Below are 14,175 nucleotides of genomic sequence, written 5' to 3'. Positions count from 1 at the left end.
AACACTGTCCTAACAGTATTGCTAAACCAGTTTTAAGCCTATTTGAATTCTGCCCCTGCTCATCTGAGATGCCAGTTCTTGGCAGGTTCTTTTTGCCCCTTGGTCTACCTGGTGGGAAATGGGCAATGTGACTACTTTACAGTGAATTAACAAGTACACATGAACCAGGAATGGAGCACGAGATACCTCTGTCATGGGTAAAGAATTCACAGCTTGCCACAGGCTCTAATGCTTACTTTACCTTTCCAAAAACCCAGAGTTCATATTACTGTGTGGTAAAGGGGCTGGTATTTAAGGGCAGTTTATTTATTTTTATTATTTATTTATTATTCAAATTTAATTACCGCCCATCTCCCCCAAAAGAGGGACTCTGGGCGGTTATATTGGAAGTCATAATATGACCCTGAAGGCTTAACTCTGTTTCTCTTTAGATTGGTCTAGAATGCACAAGAGAGATTTCAAAAAGCTTTTCAATCTAGTATGGAAATCAATAAAAAAAAAATTCCTCAGAAAATCCAAATTATGCTCTGTAGAGAATAATTACCTTTGTCACCCTTTTTCCTAGACATACCCACAGAAAATCTGTCCTTTCACTTGCAGATGAAATGCCAGAGGTGGGTTGGTCTCTACATCTTCAGATACTGAACTACTTTTATTCTGTGCTGAGAAGCAAGAAAGACAATGTGTCTTCTCTTCTCTAGCCCTCATCTCATCTCTTACAAGAGTCTTTCTCTAGCCCCGTCTACTTTTCCCATGCATTAATTGCATTTACAGCTTTATTGGGGAATCTATATGGGCTTTCAACCAGCTTCTCCTCCAGATTCTGATCAAGGTAATGTCTACTTAGCGTAAGGATCTATATCGGCACCAAGTATCTTCAGACTAATATCTATATCCATCTTAGGGCTCAGGGCTTCCTTAAGACACAAAATATCAACTGGAGGTTATGAAGAGTGGAACTAAAATTGGCCCTCTTGGTTGTTCAGGGAAAGACTGTTTCACTTAGCTCTCTACTGCCCCCTGGAGGCAAGCTGCCTACCTATTCCTTGGTTGCAGAGAAGGGAAATCTGTCAAATTATATTTAGGGCACTTGTACCAGCTTTGTGCACTTGCATTTGTAATCATTAGCCACTTCCTGAATCCATATAGGAAGTGAGGAGGACAAGGTGACTCTCTCGATGACTGGGATGGGTGGGGGAAAGAATTAAAGTCACAATGCTTCCTACCATGCAGAATAACTAGTTTTAAAAACAAAACAAAACAAAACTGGCAAATACTGACGCATAGGCTGGAGTTTCAGGACAGCAGGAGTCCCCTACAAGTTCTGTAAAAAGGGAGTTGGCAGGCCCAGAGAGAAAGGCTTCTTTTGAATAGTCCTCACAAGATTCTTCTCAAGTGCTAGGCTGTGTTGGTTGCGGTGGGAGGTATGGTGGGGGAGCTGCAGAAGAAAGAAACTGACCATTAGAATATGGTTAGCAGCACCTTGCCAAACTTTGCTGGTCTTGAAAAAAATGAAGCAAGGTCAGACTTGATTAGTACTTGGACAGGAAATTAGTAGGAAGGCTTAAATCTGTAAATCTCTATACACTAAGCTCAACTCTAAGCAGATTTTTACAGAAACACCAAAGGTGAAGCTGGATCTAATTCAAGGTTAAATGTTCTCCAAATGTGTGAGGATTAGAGTTACCATACTCTGGCCTGCAAAAATCCAGACAACCACTAGGTGGTAGCAAAGGGAATTCTTTGCAGTCATCTAGTGGTCATCACCTTTTTTGCAGCCCGATATGGTAGTCCTATGGAAATGTCATATTTCTGTATTTTTTACAATATTCTGTTACATTGCTACATTTTATGTTACTGTAGCTTTTGTGGGGGGGGGACCTCTTATTTTGCCTTGTTTTACTCATGCCATCTTGGGTTTTAGAAAAGGACAAGCCTATCTCCATATTTTTCTTTCTTCTTGTTCCTCTAACCTTAAAGTTCCCTCCCTGCTTTTCCACGGTAATGCCAATGCATCCTCAGCATTAATCGACCTTTCACCTGCCACTTAAGAGATGCTGGAAAGATTAAATCCCTCAAGACGGAACTCAACTAAGACTTACCATTACCTAACCACAAGCATGCATTGTTAGAATTTCTTCCTATTTACACTTACCAAGGCTTGTTAAGTGCCTGTGACTCAGTGAATTCCGTGGATCGTTTGTGTGTAACATTTTCTTAACAGTAGCTCTAGAGAACTGCAGCTTTCATAATTTCTTGCCCATGCTTGAAGGAAATCCTGAGAGTTCAGACTGAGTTCATCTGCACCATACTTGGATAGGAAGTAAGTCTAACTTGTCATTACTTTACATTCTTTTCTCACCTGTAGGATTGTAGTATGGTGGCCCAGGTGGATATAGAGGGTACTGTGCAGCTGGAACTGTAGGTGGGTAGGGAAACACAGGGGTATATCCAGGATGAAATGTTGCTGGCCCTGCTTTTGGATCCATAGGATAAGGGTCTGGAGGCTGGTCAGGATAGCCAGAAAGTGGAATCTCCTGACCTGGATTTAACAAACTTTTGTGAGTGCGTGCTTCTGTGTTGATAGTAAGGCTGTGCAGCAATCTGGATTTGAAAGGGAAGAGGTGACTTGGAGCATGCATGGACATGTACATCACATCTGCTGGCAAGCTGAATCTTTTCCCAGCCTTATAACACAATCCCAGGAAAAGACATGTTTGATTTAAGGAGATGCCAATAGGTGTATTCTGCTCACCCAGTGTGCACTTTGCATCACCTTTCCTCCTTCAAATCCAGATCACTACAAACATTATCGATAATTCTCCATGTTATAAGGCAGCCTTCTCCAATCTGCCAGCCTGTAGTCCAGATGTGTTGGACTGCAGCTCCAATCATTCTCAGGCAGCTTAGCTCTTGGAAAGATTCCCCATCAGAATGCCCATCTAAGCACCATATGACTAATTGCAAATATGGTCTTATATCTATGAGAAAGAAGGTTTTGGTGTCAAGCCCAATGTAGCTGGCAGAATCAAGAAAACAAGAATGACATACATTTCAGTAAGGTAATGCTAGTCTGAAGTAAATGCAGGGCTTTGGAAATTGTAATAGGAAATCCCGTTTCCTTTGTAGTGAGGATTAATTAAAGCAGATTCTCCTTGAAACACTTTTTCCCACCCATCTCCTCCTCCCCACTTGGGCTGAATTGCTGTTTATGAAATAATCGGTCAACTGATTCACCTTCCAACATTCCCAGTTTCCCCCCAAACTCTCCCAGTGGGCCATAACAGAAGGACATTTTCTACCTTGATAAGGAGTCTGCATGTGATGCCGTCGCTGGTACAAGTAGCAGCAGGAGCACAGGAAGCAGCAGACAATGGTGGCAACGATGGCCACAAAAAGAATCACAGCTGAAGCGATGCCAGCAATGGTCCTCGGGCTGCAGAGCACAGACAAAGACAAGTGGATGTCCATGCTACAGAATCTGCTACTGAACCAGATAATAGTGACAACTCTACAAGATTCTCAAAAATCCAGTCACTTCTACTGCCCATCTTTGCAGGGTATCTTTGGGTCCAATTTAAAAAAAGAGAGAGAGAGAAATCTGTCAGATATGGCAAGGGACTTTTGAAAATATGACAGGTGGCCAAGGAATCTCTTCCTGCTTTATTTAATCTTCTAAAAGAATTAAGTAGTAACAATAGCACCCAAATATTATTTGAAGGCGTCTTCCTTTCTTGAGACCTTCTTGGACTGATTGGGTGTCTATGCACACAGTCAAATGGACAGCTAAGGAAATGATGCACAAAAGAACCAGTCTCTGTGCAGATTCCCACATTGCTGTGACCATGTTGGGCTTTTAAAGCAAAGATGGACTTTAGCAAGGCTGTTAAAGAAAACACAACTTTCCCTGTCCTTCTGTGGCCTCTTTGGGCACAGAGGAATGGAGGAAGAGGAAGGAGGAGGAGGAAGAGAAGAAGAGGAGGAGGATCTTTTTGGTAGTATTCATTTGACCATGAATTCCTTGAAGAGTATCCCCCTTCAAAATCCACTTAGAGGAATTCCTAAAATATATTTTTTGCATTCCTACTAAAAAGTAGATTTAATTACAATAGAAGCAAATGGACTTATCTTAAAAATAATCCAAAAATGATCTATTAAAAATAGAATTAGAAATCCCACAGTTACAAATATAAGAATCTCCACTTTATGCTTCAGCAAGTACTGAAGGAATAGATGAAATCGTTTCAATACACCAATACTTAAACTCAGTCCTTCAATATTTCAATACTCTTGTTATCATCATTGTGGTTGAAAATAAAAATAAAAATCACAACTCATAAACAGTTAATTCAACAAGTATATCAACAGGGCATTTGGCCAACCTAAGTAGAAAACTCTTGAGAGCAGAGCAAAGATCTCACTCCAGCAACTTTCAGGTCATTTTAATTAAACTTTAATTAAGCTTTCTTATCTCTTCAAGATTATGGAGCTCCATAAGGCCTAGTCTCATTTGGGAATGATATCCAATACCCACCATTTATTCTTCAACAAGACTTTTCTAGCTGAGCTATGAGTGCTGTACTTTGGACCCAGTTAGAGGAGATATGTGAACCTATACCAGGTATGTGATTAGAGACTCTCCCTACTCAGCATTCCTAAAACAAACAGATTAGATAAGTAGGTCCATGGATAAAAAATTCTCAGAAGTTCTCTAAAAACAGCCAGGAATCCTGCCTTTTATATACATTAGTCTAAGGTTTAGTTCTGGATCTCATCTTGCTTTTTTAAGTCAGCAGCCATGTGGCTACTCATTTCCTGCTCTTGAAAGTTTCTGCTGTTCTTTGGCATGAGAATTAGAGATTTCAGCCTCTCCACCTCCAGCTCTTATAAATGTATGGAACCAGTGCTCAGTTTTCATCCTAAGCTATAATGGTATATTAGGTTCTGACTTAGCAAGTGATGTGAACCAAGCCTTTATGGCTTATAAACCATGGGTTATGGCAGGAGTTCATAATCTATGGCACTAATGCCACATGTGGCTCCTGAAAATTTTGGGTGTTGGCTGCATGTGTGGGTTTCATTAATATGCAACTGCAAGGGAAAGTGTGAGTTTGATCAGGGCAAGGAAGAAGGGAGAGCTCATTCCTTTCCCCATGGGCTTTTTTTGCCAACTGTAATTAGTATTACTGTAGTTGCACAGGAGTGATTTTGACTTTAGAAAATCTCCTGAGAAAGGATGAAGCATCTCCTCCCCACTCTGTTCTTCTCTGATCAAACTGTACTCCTACCCACCCCCATCCTCCAGCTGTATCTCAGTCATAAAAACAAGAATATATAGTTGGGGGACTGCTTATATCATTCTACTCTCTCTGTTTTGGCCCGTCAGAGATGACTCTAAGTCTTCAGTCACAATCTTGTGGCTTCCAACCACCCCCTGTGGCTGTGCCCACAGTTTACATATTCTTACCCAAAGGCCATGCAGTGCTTTTGCTGCCGTTCAGTGAGGAGGTTTCTGATATCGAAGCAGCAGAAGCGATGGTAGCAATCTCCACAGCAGAAGGAGGGGAAGTTGCAGTCTATGCCACGGTGCCAGGAGCCATTTCTGTCTAGGTACCACTTGCAGTCTTCATCAGCTGAGACTGAAAGGAGAAACAAGCCACCCCTTAGCCTTTAGCTACTCCACAGAAAGCAGCGAGAAGCCTTCTAAGAACATCGTACAAAGACTATCAGAAATTTCCTACACATCAGCCTCTAGGAATGGCCCAGGGACCTACATTCAGAGGCCTTCCGGAATTTTGCAGGACATCATCACATGGTCTTTCACAGTACCAGGGCCACTCAAAAACGTAAAATTAAACTTGAAAAATGTTTGCAAGATCATTAAACCTTGCAAAATCATGTGAGATGATGTGTGACATTAGGCAAGAATGCCAAAACCTCTTTAACTTCTTGCCGGATTTTGGTTTTCCTGAAATCTCACAAGATTTCATGTGAGAATACTGAAATGTGAGATTTGGCAAATCTTGTAAGAATGTGGGATTTTTAAAAAAAATATTTTTATTTAATGATGGGGTTCCACAGACACCATTTATGGCTTCTTGTAAATTATACCATCCACAATACCACATTGCCAACACTGTCCATAAAGATTGTTTTCTCTCTCTCTCTCTTTCTCTCTCTCTCTAAATATAAAAGTAATAATGCAGAAGTCGGAAACATCACACCAATGAATATTTTCTCTGGCAGTTGTGAGACTCTCTGTCTTTAATATTTTTCAGATCTTTTTAATTAAAAAAAAAATCAGTAGGAAACTGCCATGTAACAAAGTAAAGCACCAGCTTCCAACAACACCAGAATGCCTCAAAGCCTGACAGAGGCCACACAGGTATTTTTACAATTCAAATATACTAGGGGGCCATAGTCCAGTATTTTCTTAGACAGTAAGGCAATCTGCCCTCTACAAAAACAAAAGAAAAAGAACAGCTGGATTAGGAGACAGTATCTTCTGGGGGCTAAGCGGGATGATCCTCATCATGTTGTCTTCAAGGAAAAGGGTATATTGGCCACAGCCATCATGGCAACCATGTTGTATAGAAAACGCAGTACAGGCAACAATGTAAGCACTGTCTAAATTTGTAGATTATTGAAACAACAGATTGTCTTTATTTTAACAAAATTAAAATAGATCTGCATGCAACATATACAGTAGCATATCCAAATACGAGATATATGTTCTTGATCATTGTTGTAACAGATAAGTGACCATGTGAATTGTCATCACTATGCAAAGTTGTATTCCTTGTTACATGTTTTAAAAATTTGGTAGACCAGATAGACATACAACCTTATGTCACTAAAATAAAGATGAGGAATAGATGCTCAACTTGCTTATTTCTTAGAAATATAGATGACCATGCATTTATAAATGCTGTCAAAAAGGAATAAAAAATATACACATGTAGATCATGTTAGGTCAGACTTAGCCAAGCAGAGGAAGGTAAAATTGAAACTCTTGTACTCTCTGGCATATTCAGATTGGGTCACTGCTATGGTTTTTTATTACCGTCCAGAGTATCAAATGAGTTCATTCTGATGCTTCAATCCCCTTCTCTTAAACATGTGATCTCCATATATAGAACATGACCAGCTGTCTTGAGATGACTGGAAGTGCTTACCCTGCTCTCTAAACATTGCAACCATTGAATTAATTACAGTTACTTTCTGCCTTTCTTCCAAAAAGTTCAAGTGATGTATATAATTCTGGCTCTTCACCCAGGCCCTTGGTGAGAGCGAATGAGACCCCTCGCTTCATTGCACTTGGCATCTTTTATCTTTTACTTTTTATTGATTTGATTATAAGTTGATTGTTGTGAGCCACCCAGAGTCACTGAGAGGTCAGATATCACACATGTTTTAAAAATTATTATTATTATTATTATTCACCTTTTCCCCATTTTATTCTTCAGACAACCCCATGAAGTAAATAGGTTTGTTAGGAAAGATAGATAGTCCCTTGCAAAAGAATATTATAATCAAGTGGATATTTTAATTTGAATATGCCAAATCTGAGACCAATATTTTAACCCATTATATACCATACTGTATTTTAATACAGTGATTCTATAGTTCTTGTACAGAATTTATAATCCTAAAATCAATTTCCCCACATACGCAGATATTTCCCTTATAGAGTAAAAGAGGTTCTCATTACTATACAGCATTAAAAATAAAAGAATATTTGTATTCTTTGGTTGTTTATATGAAACAAAATTCAATCACAAATGTATGATCCATGATGACTGAAGTAAAGAGTACTTATGAACAGAAATAGTGTCTTCTTTCAAATATGCACATTCAGGGATACCTCTCAGCCCACCCCACCCTGCCCTTCAATCCACAACTTGACTATTAACTAGATGAAAGGGAATCTCAAAGGGAATCTATAGCAGAATTTTGCAGACTTGATCTGTTGGAATGACCCATGTTTATGAAAGGACCGATGTTCAGAAGTGAGATGGAACTATACTGAGGAAACAAAGTTGTGGTCCATTCACTCACCGAACAAGGACAAGCAGGCTTCATGCTTCTTTTTCTTTCTTATGTTACCTTTCCTTTCTTTGTATTCTCTCTTTCTGTAAGAGAAACAGTTGCATCTCCCTCTCTCTTTCTGCAGACCAAAACTGCAGCATTATTTTCCTTGGCATTTGGAAGACTTTAAGAAACAATTAATAAACAAAAACTTTTAACACTGTTTTATTAGTGTTTCTGCCATTTTAAAGGATGGAAGAATGCAGCTGGAATTCCTCTCCACTGACACAATGAAGAGATGAAAAGGCAAGGCAACATAAGCCTAATCTTCTGACATGTTAGCTATCTGGGCACAGAAAGATGTTATTGCATGTTCACCAGGAAGATATTTCTTGTATGTCTTTCAGCCACTATAACACATACTTCCTTATCCATTTGAATCTGTACCTTAGATGAGCTTATAAAACATAATTGGTTTTGTCTAAATTATTGATTGTTGAATATAATCACTCTTTTGTATTTTATTCAAGGATATTGCCAAGCATGGGAAAGGCTTTCCCATAGCAGAGTTTGAATAATTAAAATTTCTGGCCCTAAGTTCTTCAGTGCAGTAAAAGCATCTGTCCCTTACTGTATGTAGAACTGGAAAAAACTTTCCTCTTCCTCTTCAATTATTCTGGGGGACAATGATTTCTATTTGGTTTGTCAAGATGGAACTCTGTGATACAATTTTGGTTAAGAGCACAAACCTGAGACAGAAACAAAAGACATAACAAGATATCAATAGGTATGGACATTTGCAGGGGGCTGGATTCATGCCCAAGTTACTGTATATCCTTCCTCTTTGTGATGGGGTTATCTCTAATCCCATTTTCTTAACTTTGCTTTTTCATTGAGAACCTTCATAGATGTATTCAGCCTGAATAAGCAGTGTGATGTATGTGCAGTCTGCTGCAAAGTAAAATTATTTCATGATTGTTAGCCAGCATGCATGTTAAGATGTTAGACTTGACTATGGAAACCCCAATTCAGATCCTCAATTAATCATGGAGGTTAATACGTGAACTTGACCCAATGATTCTCTCTCAAACCAACATACCTCACAGGATTTTTTTCTATGGGGAAAAAACTTTGAACTCTCAGAGAAAAGGCAAGATATAAGTATAATGGTAAATAAAGAAATGCAACAACAATACATAAAATGTCCAGAATCCTTTGCTAGCATGGCCAAAGCTTATATCTAATAGAGATCAGGAGAATTGAAATTAAACTCATCTAGAAGGCATAAGGCTAGGAAAGGTTGGGCTAAATGGTTCAACTATTGCTTTGACTGCATATAAGTACTATTTGTGCACTTACAATAATAGCAGGACCCTTTAGCTAGACTTCCCTAAACTAGTACCCTCAACTTCCATGATCTCTAGCCAGCATATCCATTAGCTATTGTATTAGTTGGACATATTGTCTAGGAATTGAAATTCAATACACCTAGAAGACAAGAAGTTGTGAAATGTTGCGTAACCTGTTCCTCTCAACACTTTTTCAGAATAAAAAGCCCTTAGCCACTATCAAAAGGCCAAGAAACTAGCCAACTTGATAAAATATCATTAATATAGCTTGCAGATACAGTATACCTGTTACTAGCAGGATCTCAATGTGGAAACACTCTCAGGTTGTGTGAAAGAATACAGGGAATTATAATCAGCAGCAGATGGCAGCACCATGGACAGCACCACACAGTTGAACAACCAGGTTCCAGTTACAAGCAGGTTCCATTAGGCCCAATAGTGAGCCCAAAAATGAGCAAGGGATCTTGAGAATTACTGCACATCCAGACTGGTCAATGGGTTAAGACAATTCTTTCAAACTAAATAAATAGCTTTAGGCATTAAAAAAAGCCAACTAGATCCCGTCTTCAAGCAAGTACAGAGTCAGTGGGACTTCAGTCATCAGCCATAATCTCTATTTTATTCTACAATCCATTCCTTCCTATCCCACTTCATCTTCTCAATGGTTATCTCAATTTCCTTCCCCATTGCTGTCAGAATATCCCTGATTTCAAGTGTTTTGGAACTTACTTTCCTTCAAAGCTCCATAGCAAATTCTCATTTATCCCAGTTTCCGAGAAAATGAAGAGTTCCAGTTCCCATAATGTATCCACTTTGGAACTGCCTTGTATCTCTCTGATGTGTCTGCTCAATTAGCAGCAGCAGCCTTGGGCCAACAGCCCTTGTTCCCCCAGCCCCCACTGTAAACACAGAATTAATACTTCCTAAATTTCTATGAAGCTGACAAGCAGCACTTTGGCTCTAGCAATGGAAACCTCATTTAATGACCAGAAGTCTGTCCTTTTGGATGGTATTCTACAGCCAAAAGGGATATTAGGGTGTGTTTTTTAAATATATCAAGATTTTGTTATAATTGTATCTATTTTTATTATTTGTTATTATGATTATAGATGATGAAAAATAAAACAAAACCCCGAACAAGGAGCATTTTACTACACAAAGAACAATGTAATTCCAGTGGTCAATTTTTAACTAACTGTCAAAAATATAAAAAAAGAAAAGGGTTGTGTACACATTTTGTATACAAAATTTCAAATTGTTAAAAAAAATCCTACCCTCAAAGGAAGCATGGCAGGGAAAAATTCCAAACAAAAGACAAAACTCTTTGGCAATGCTTATACTTCCTGCAGTTTTCTTGGCAAGATTTCAGAAGTGGTTTGCCACTGACTTTTTCCTAGGGCTGAGAGAACGTGACTGGCCCAAGGACACCCAGCTGGCTTTGTGCCTAAGGCAGGATTAGAACTCACAATCTCCAGGTTTCTAGACTGGAGTCTTAACCACTAGACCAAACTGGCTCTCTTGCTTCTTCTACTCATTAGTGAAGATAAAATGACACCTCAATTCAGAAGTAATTATTTGGAATGAAAAAACCCTCATCAACTAATAAACATGTAATACTGCGAACGGAAGCACCACAATATCCATTATAAACAAATGGGAAGATCTATTATGGGTGGTTTAACTGAGGCTTGGACAAAAGTTATTATAGCTGGAGTTTTTTAAAGATTTTTTTTGTTTGAAGTATCTTTTAAAAATCTTTCTAAAATTGAAAGTGTTAGGCTGAATCTACCTGTACATTATAATCGAAATTATTCACTGCCTGGAACAAATTCCTTAGGAGCTAGGATTTTTAACAACAGCATGATGCACAAACTACAATACCTAGATGTCCACATAATACCTTAAGTCATAAACTACCACAGTGGCTGGAATTCACACATCAGGTAAAAGCAAAGAAACCATGGGATGGCTCAGCACATTACATGAATGTCAATTATACTGTCCATCTGCCAGAACTTCGGAAAAACCTTTTCCTCATTATTATCAATTTATCTTGAATAATGAAGTACCCTCCTTCTGTCACAATACTACAATAAGAAACTTCATTATAATAGAAAAAAATAAGCCTTTGTCTGTCTATAGCAGTGTTTCTTAACCTTGGCAAGTTTAAGATGGATGGACTTCGATTCCCAGAATTCTCCAGCCAGCAGAGGTTGAGAAGGTTGCCACGATTGAGAAACACTGGTCTATAGTAACTGTGTAAACCAACAAGCAAGCTGTTTTCAGTTACTATTTCAACTTCAGCCACAGCAGAGTAATTAGCAAAATCAAGCGATAACTGGTCTATATTAAATGTTCTCAAGTAGGCATGGAACAACACTCTGAGAACAGGCCATTTTCAGGACTAGTGCTGTTCCATACCTACAGTGCTTGAGAACATATTTCTCATCATGAAATTTACCATAAAGTTTTATGTGCAATTTCTATTGTTATCTTGCAAGATCAGCCCTCTCGGTGTACTAGGACTGCAACATGGTCCATCTCTGTTCATTCTGGCTGAGGATGAAAGGAGTTGCAGTCCAACCCTAATTGGATAAAAGAACTAATGGTTTTCCTGAAAACAAGCCATCTTCATGAATATGAACATGAGCATGATTAACATGCTCAGCCTATAAATACTTAGAATTACTAGCATATTTCACTCCATGTTCTTTCACAGAACAATCTTCCATAGCCTGACTTCTTTTATATGTTTCATGTGAGACTACAAATCCATACTTTTGGAAGCATTTGGTTGAAGACTATTCTATGGCACCTCCCAGATCTGTTAGCTTTTCATAAATGTTGATAGGGTTATAATTTGAAAGACACACATCTTTTCTGAACATCTGAATCAGATCTCTGAATCCCATAGGGCAGAATTCTACATTGCAAATATAATAATGCTAATATCAGTGCAAAGACTGCTGGTAAAAACATTGTATCAGACCAACTTTATATCTGGTTAGGTGACTCCACTTTTCCAGGGATCAGCAATGCAGTATCAGGAGCAGCAGAGAGCAACATGTTCAGTCATTAACCATTAAGTCACTGCAGGCACTTCAGTCAAGACACAATTTCACCTTTCTGCAAATAGCTTCTTTATTTTTAAAACTCATACAATACAGGTTATTTAACTCCCACAGGTTCCCTATAATTATCAGGTTAGCATCCTTCTTCAACCACAGACAAAAATAATTCACACAGAATCATCATCCATAAACATTTCAACAGGGACGTGGCAGGAAAAAGAAACAGGTCCCAACTATGATTAGATGCAGGCATTTGGGTTTGTATGTCTTACCAAGAGCCTGCAGTGCTCAAAGGAGTGAGGCCAACTGTCACAAAGCTCTGAAGTGTCAGTGTCAAGTGCTGTTTCTCCCTAGCTCAAACTCCATGATATGAATGAATATTCAAAGTTTTGTACAGCTCCCATTTAGTTCAATGGAGCACACTCAGAAGTTTCCCCTGTTTGCATGACTTTTTAATTTAATGGTTATTTTTTATGATCCTCCAGCTTCTAAGAGTGATTTGAGGATGATATTCCAATTGAGGGTTTTAGTCCAAATGGCAATAAACAGATGATGACCCATTTGGACTCTATATCCTCTACAGAAAAATCCAGCCCAGCTCAACAATGCATTAGATGAAAACTGCACTATTCCCCGGACGTCAAAGCAGCAAAATAACACCGCATGTCCCACTCATGAATCACAGAGACTAGAGGAGAAGGATAAATCTGAGGTTTTTCTCCTAATTCCAGCCTCTAGCGGCGATGAGACATTTCACGTATGCTCAGGAGCGCCCTTTTTGTTCCATTACTTTCAAGATGGAATACAGAAACAGTTTCCAGTACAGAAAACGCGTTCAACTAGGACGAGCCCAGAAAAGCACCATCACTGTCCCCCACCCACTCCTGGCCAGGCGCAAACCCAGCTTTTGCTTCACGCGGCGGGCCTGCGCCGCGCTGCTCTTCCCCTCCTGCCGGCAGCCCCGCGCGGGATCCACGCCGCAGCTGTCTCGGCCGCGCTCCGCTTCCCTCACAGCCGCGCGCCCTCACCCCGGCCTTACCGAGGGTCGCAGCGACCAGGCTGCAAAGCACCGTCCACGCCAGGGCCCAGCTTCCCATCGCCGTTGTTCTGAAGGGCTTCCAGATGCCTGGCCGACGCTGCGGGAAGGGGCGGGCGCGGAGAAACCGGATCCGGGGGGACGCCTCCTCTTCTCCCAAGAAGGGAAGCGCAAACCGCGGTGGGAGGCTGGACCGAGCTCTCTTCTTGCATGCCGGGCTGGGCTGTCGGAGCTGAGGGGCCTGCTACGGGTTTAGCGAAGACCGTAATTTTCCTCGCGAGGTGGTTTGGTCGGCAGCCAAGGGGGTGAACTATGGGCATTTGTTTTCTCTGAGAGTCCCAAAGCGAAGCATGGGGTGGGGGGTGGGGGGTGGGGTGAAGGAAAAAGCAAGCCAGCAATTCCTCTCTGTAGAATTGAGGGAAGCTTCTTTAACTCTTAATCCCGTTTCTCTGCCTTCCAAGTTCTCTGAACAACTTTCTGTCACAATTAAAAACTAAAGGATCATAACAAAGTCAGTGTACAAGAGGTGCACAAGTGCACAAGTCACTGCACAAGAGGTGGGAATTTTTTTTCCTGAAAGTCTGGAGCACAAGGCTGCTCCAAAATCCTTTGATGCTTCAGGTGGAGCAGTCAGTGATGCTCTGGCCCAGCCACCCAGGTCAAAGTGCAAAATTGTGCCAAGCAGCCAAGT

The 14,175-nt window shown here is 40.1% G+C and overlaps 1 protein-coding gene across 2 annotated transcripts; it reads right to left on the bottom strand.

Annotated features, from left to right (window-relative positions):
- Positions 1-359: 359 nt before the first annotated feature.
- SHISA4 (shisa family member 4) lies at positions 360-13,660 on the bottom strand. 2 transcript variants are annotated; one of them, XM_063297324.1, is made up of 5 exons: positions 13,488-13,660; positions 5,468-5,639; positions 3,303-3,436; positions 2,363-2,542; positions 360-1,438 (listed from the first exon to the last, which is right to left on the bottom strand). In XM_063297324.1, the coding sequence occupies exons 1-5, from the start codon at positions 13,543-13,545 to the stop codon at positions 1,392-1,394; spliced, it is 591 nt and encodes a 196-aa protein (XP_063153394.1). In that variant the 5' UTR covers positions 13,546-13,660; the 3' UTR covers positions 360-1,391. The 2 variants fall into 2 exon arrangements, with proteins under 2 accessions (XP_063153394.1, XP_063153395.1); XM_063297325.1 differs by having other exon boundaries at positions 5,468-5,633; positions 13,488-13,657.
- Between the last annotated feature and the right edge of the window lie 515 nt (positions 13,661-14,175).

The sequence above is a fragment of the Candoia aspera genome, chromosome 3 (assembly GCF_035149785.1).
Source record: "Candoia aspera isolate rCanAsp1 chromosome 3, rCanAsp1.hap2, whole genome shotgun sequence".
Taxonomy (NCBI): Eukaryota; Metazoa; Chordata; class Lepidosauria; order Squamata; family Boidae; genus Candoia; species Candoia aspera.
This window is presented reverse-complemented; position numbering and strand designations above follow the sequence as displayed.

Coding starts and splice junctions, on each gene's coding strand:
- SHISA4 (XM_063297324.1), bottom strand. CDS start 13,545: ATGGGAAGCTGGGCCCTGGCGTGGACGGTGCTTTGCAGCCTGGTCGCT. Junction 3,437..5,467: donor AAGCACTGCATGGCCTTTGG/GTAAGAATATGT, acceptor TGTGCTCTGCAG/CCCGAGGACCATTGCTGGCA. Junction 2,543..3,302: donor CATGCAGACTCCTTATCAAG/GTAGAAAATGTC, acceptor TGTTAAATCCAG/GTCAGGAGATTCCACTTTCT.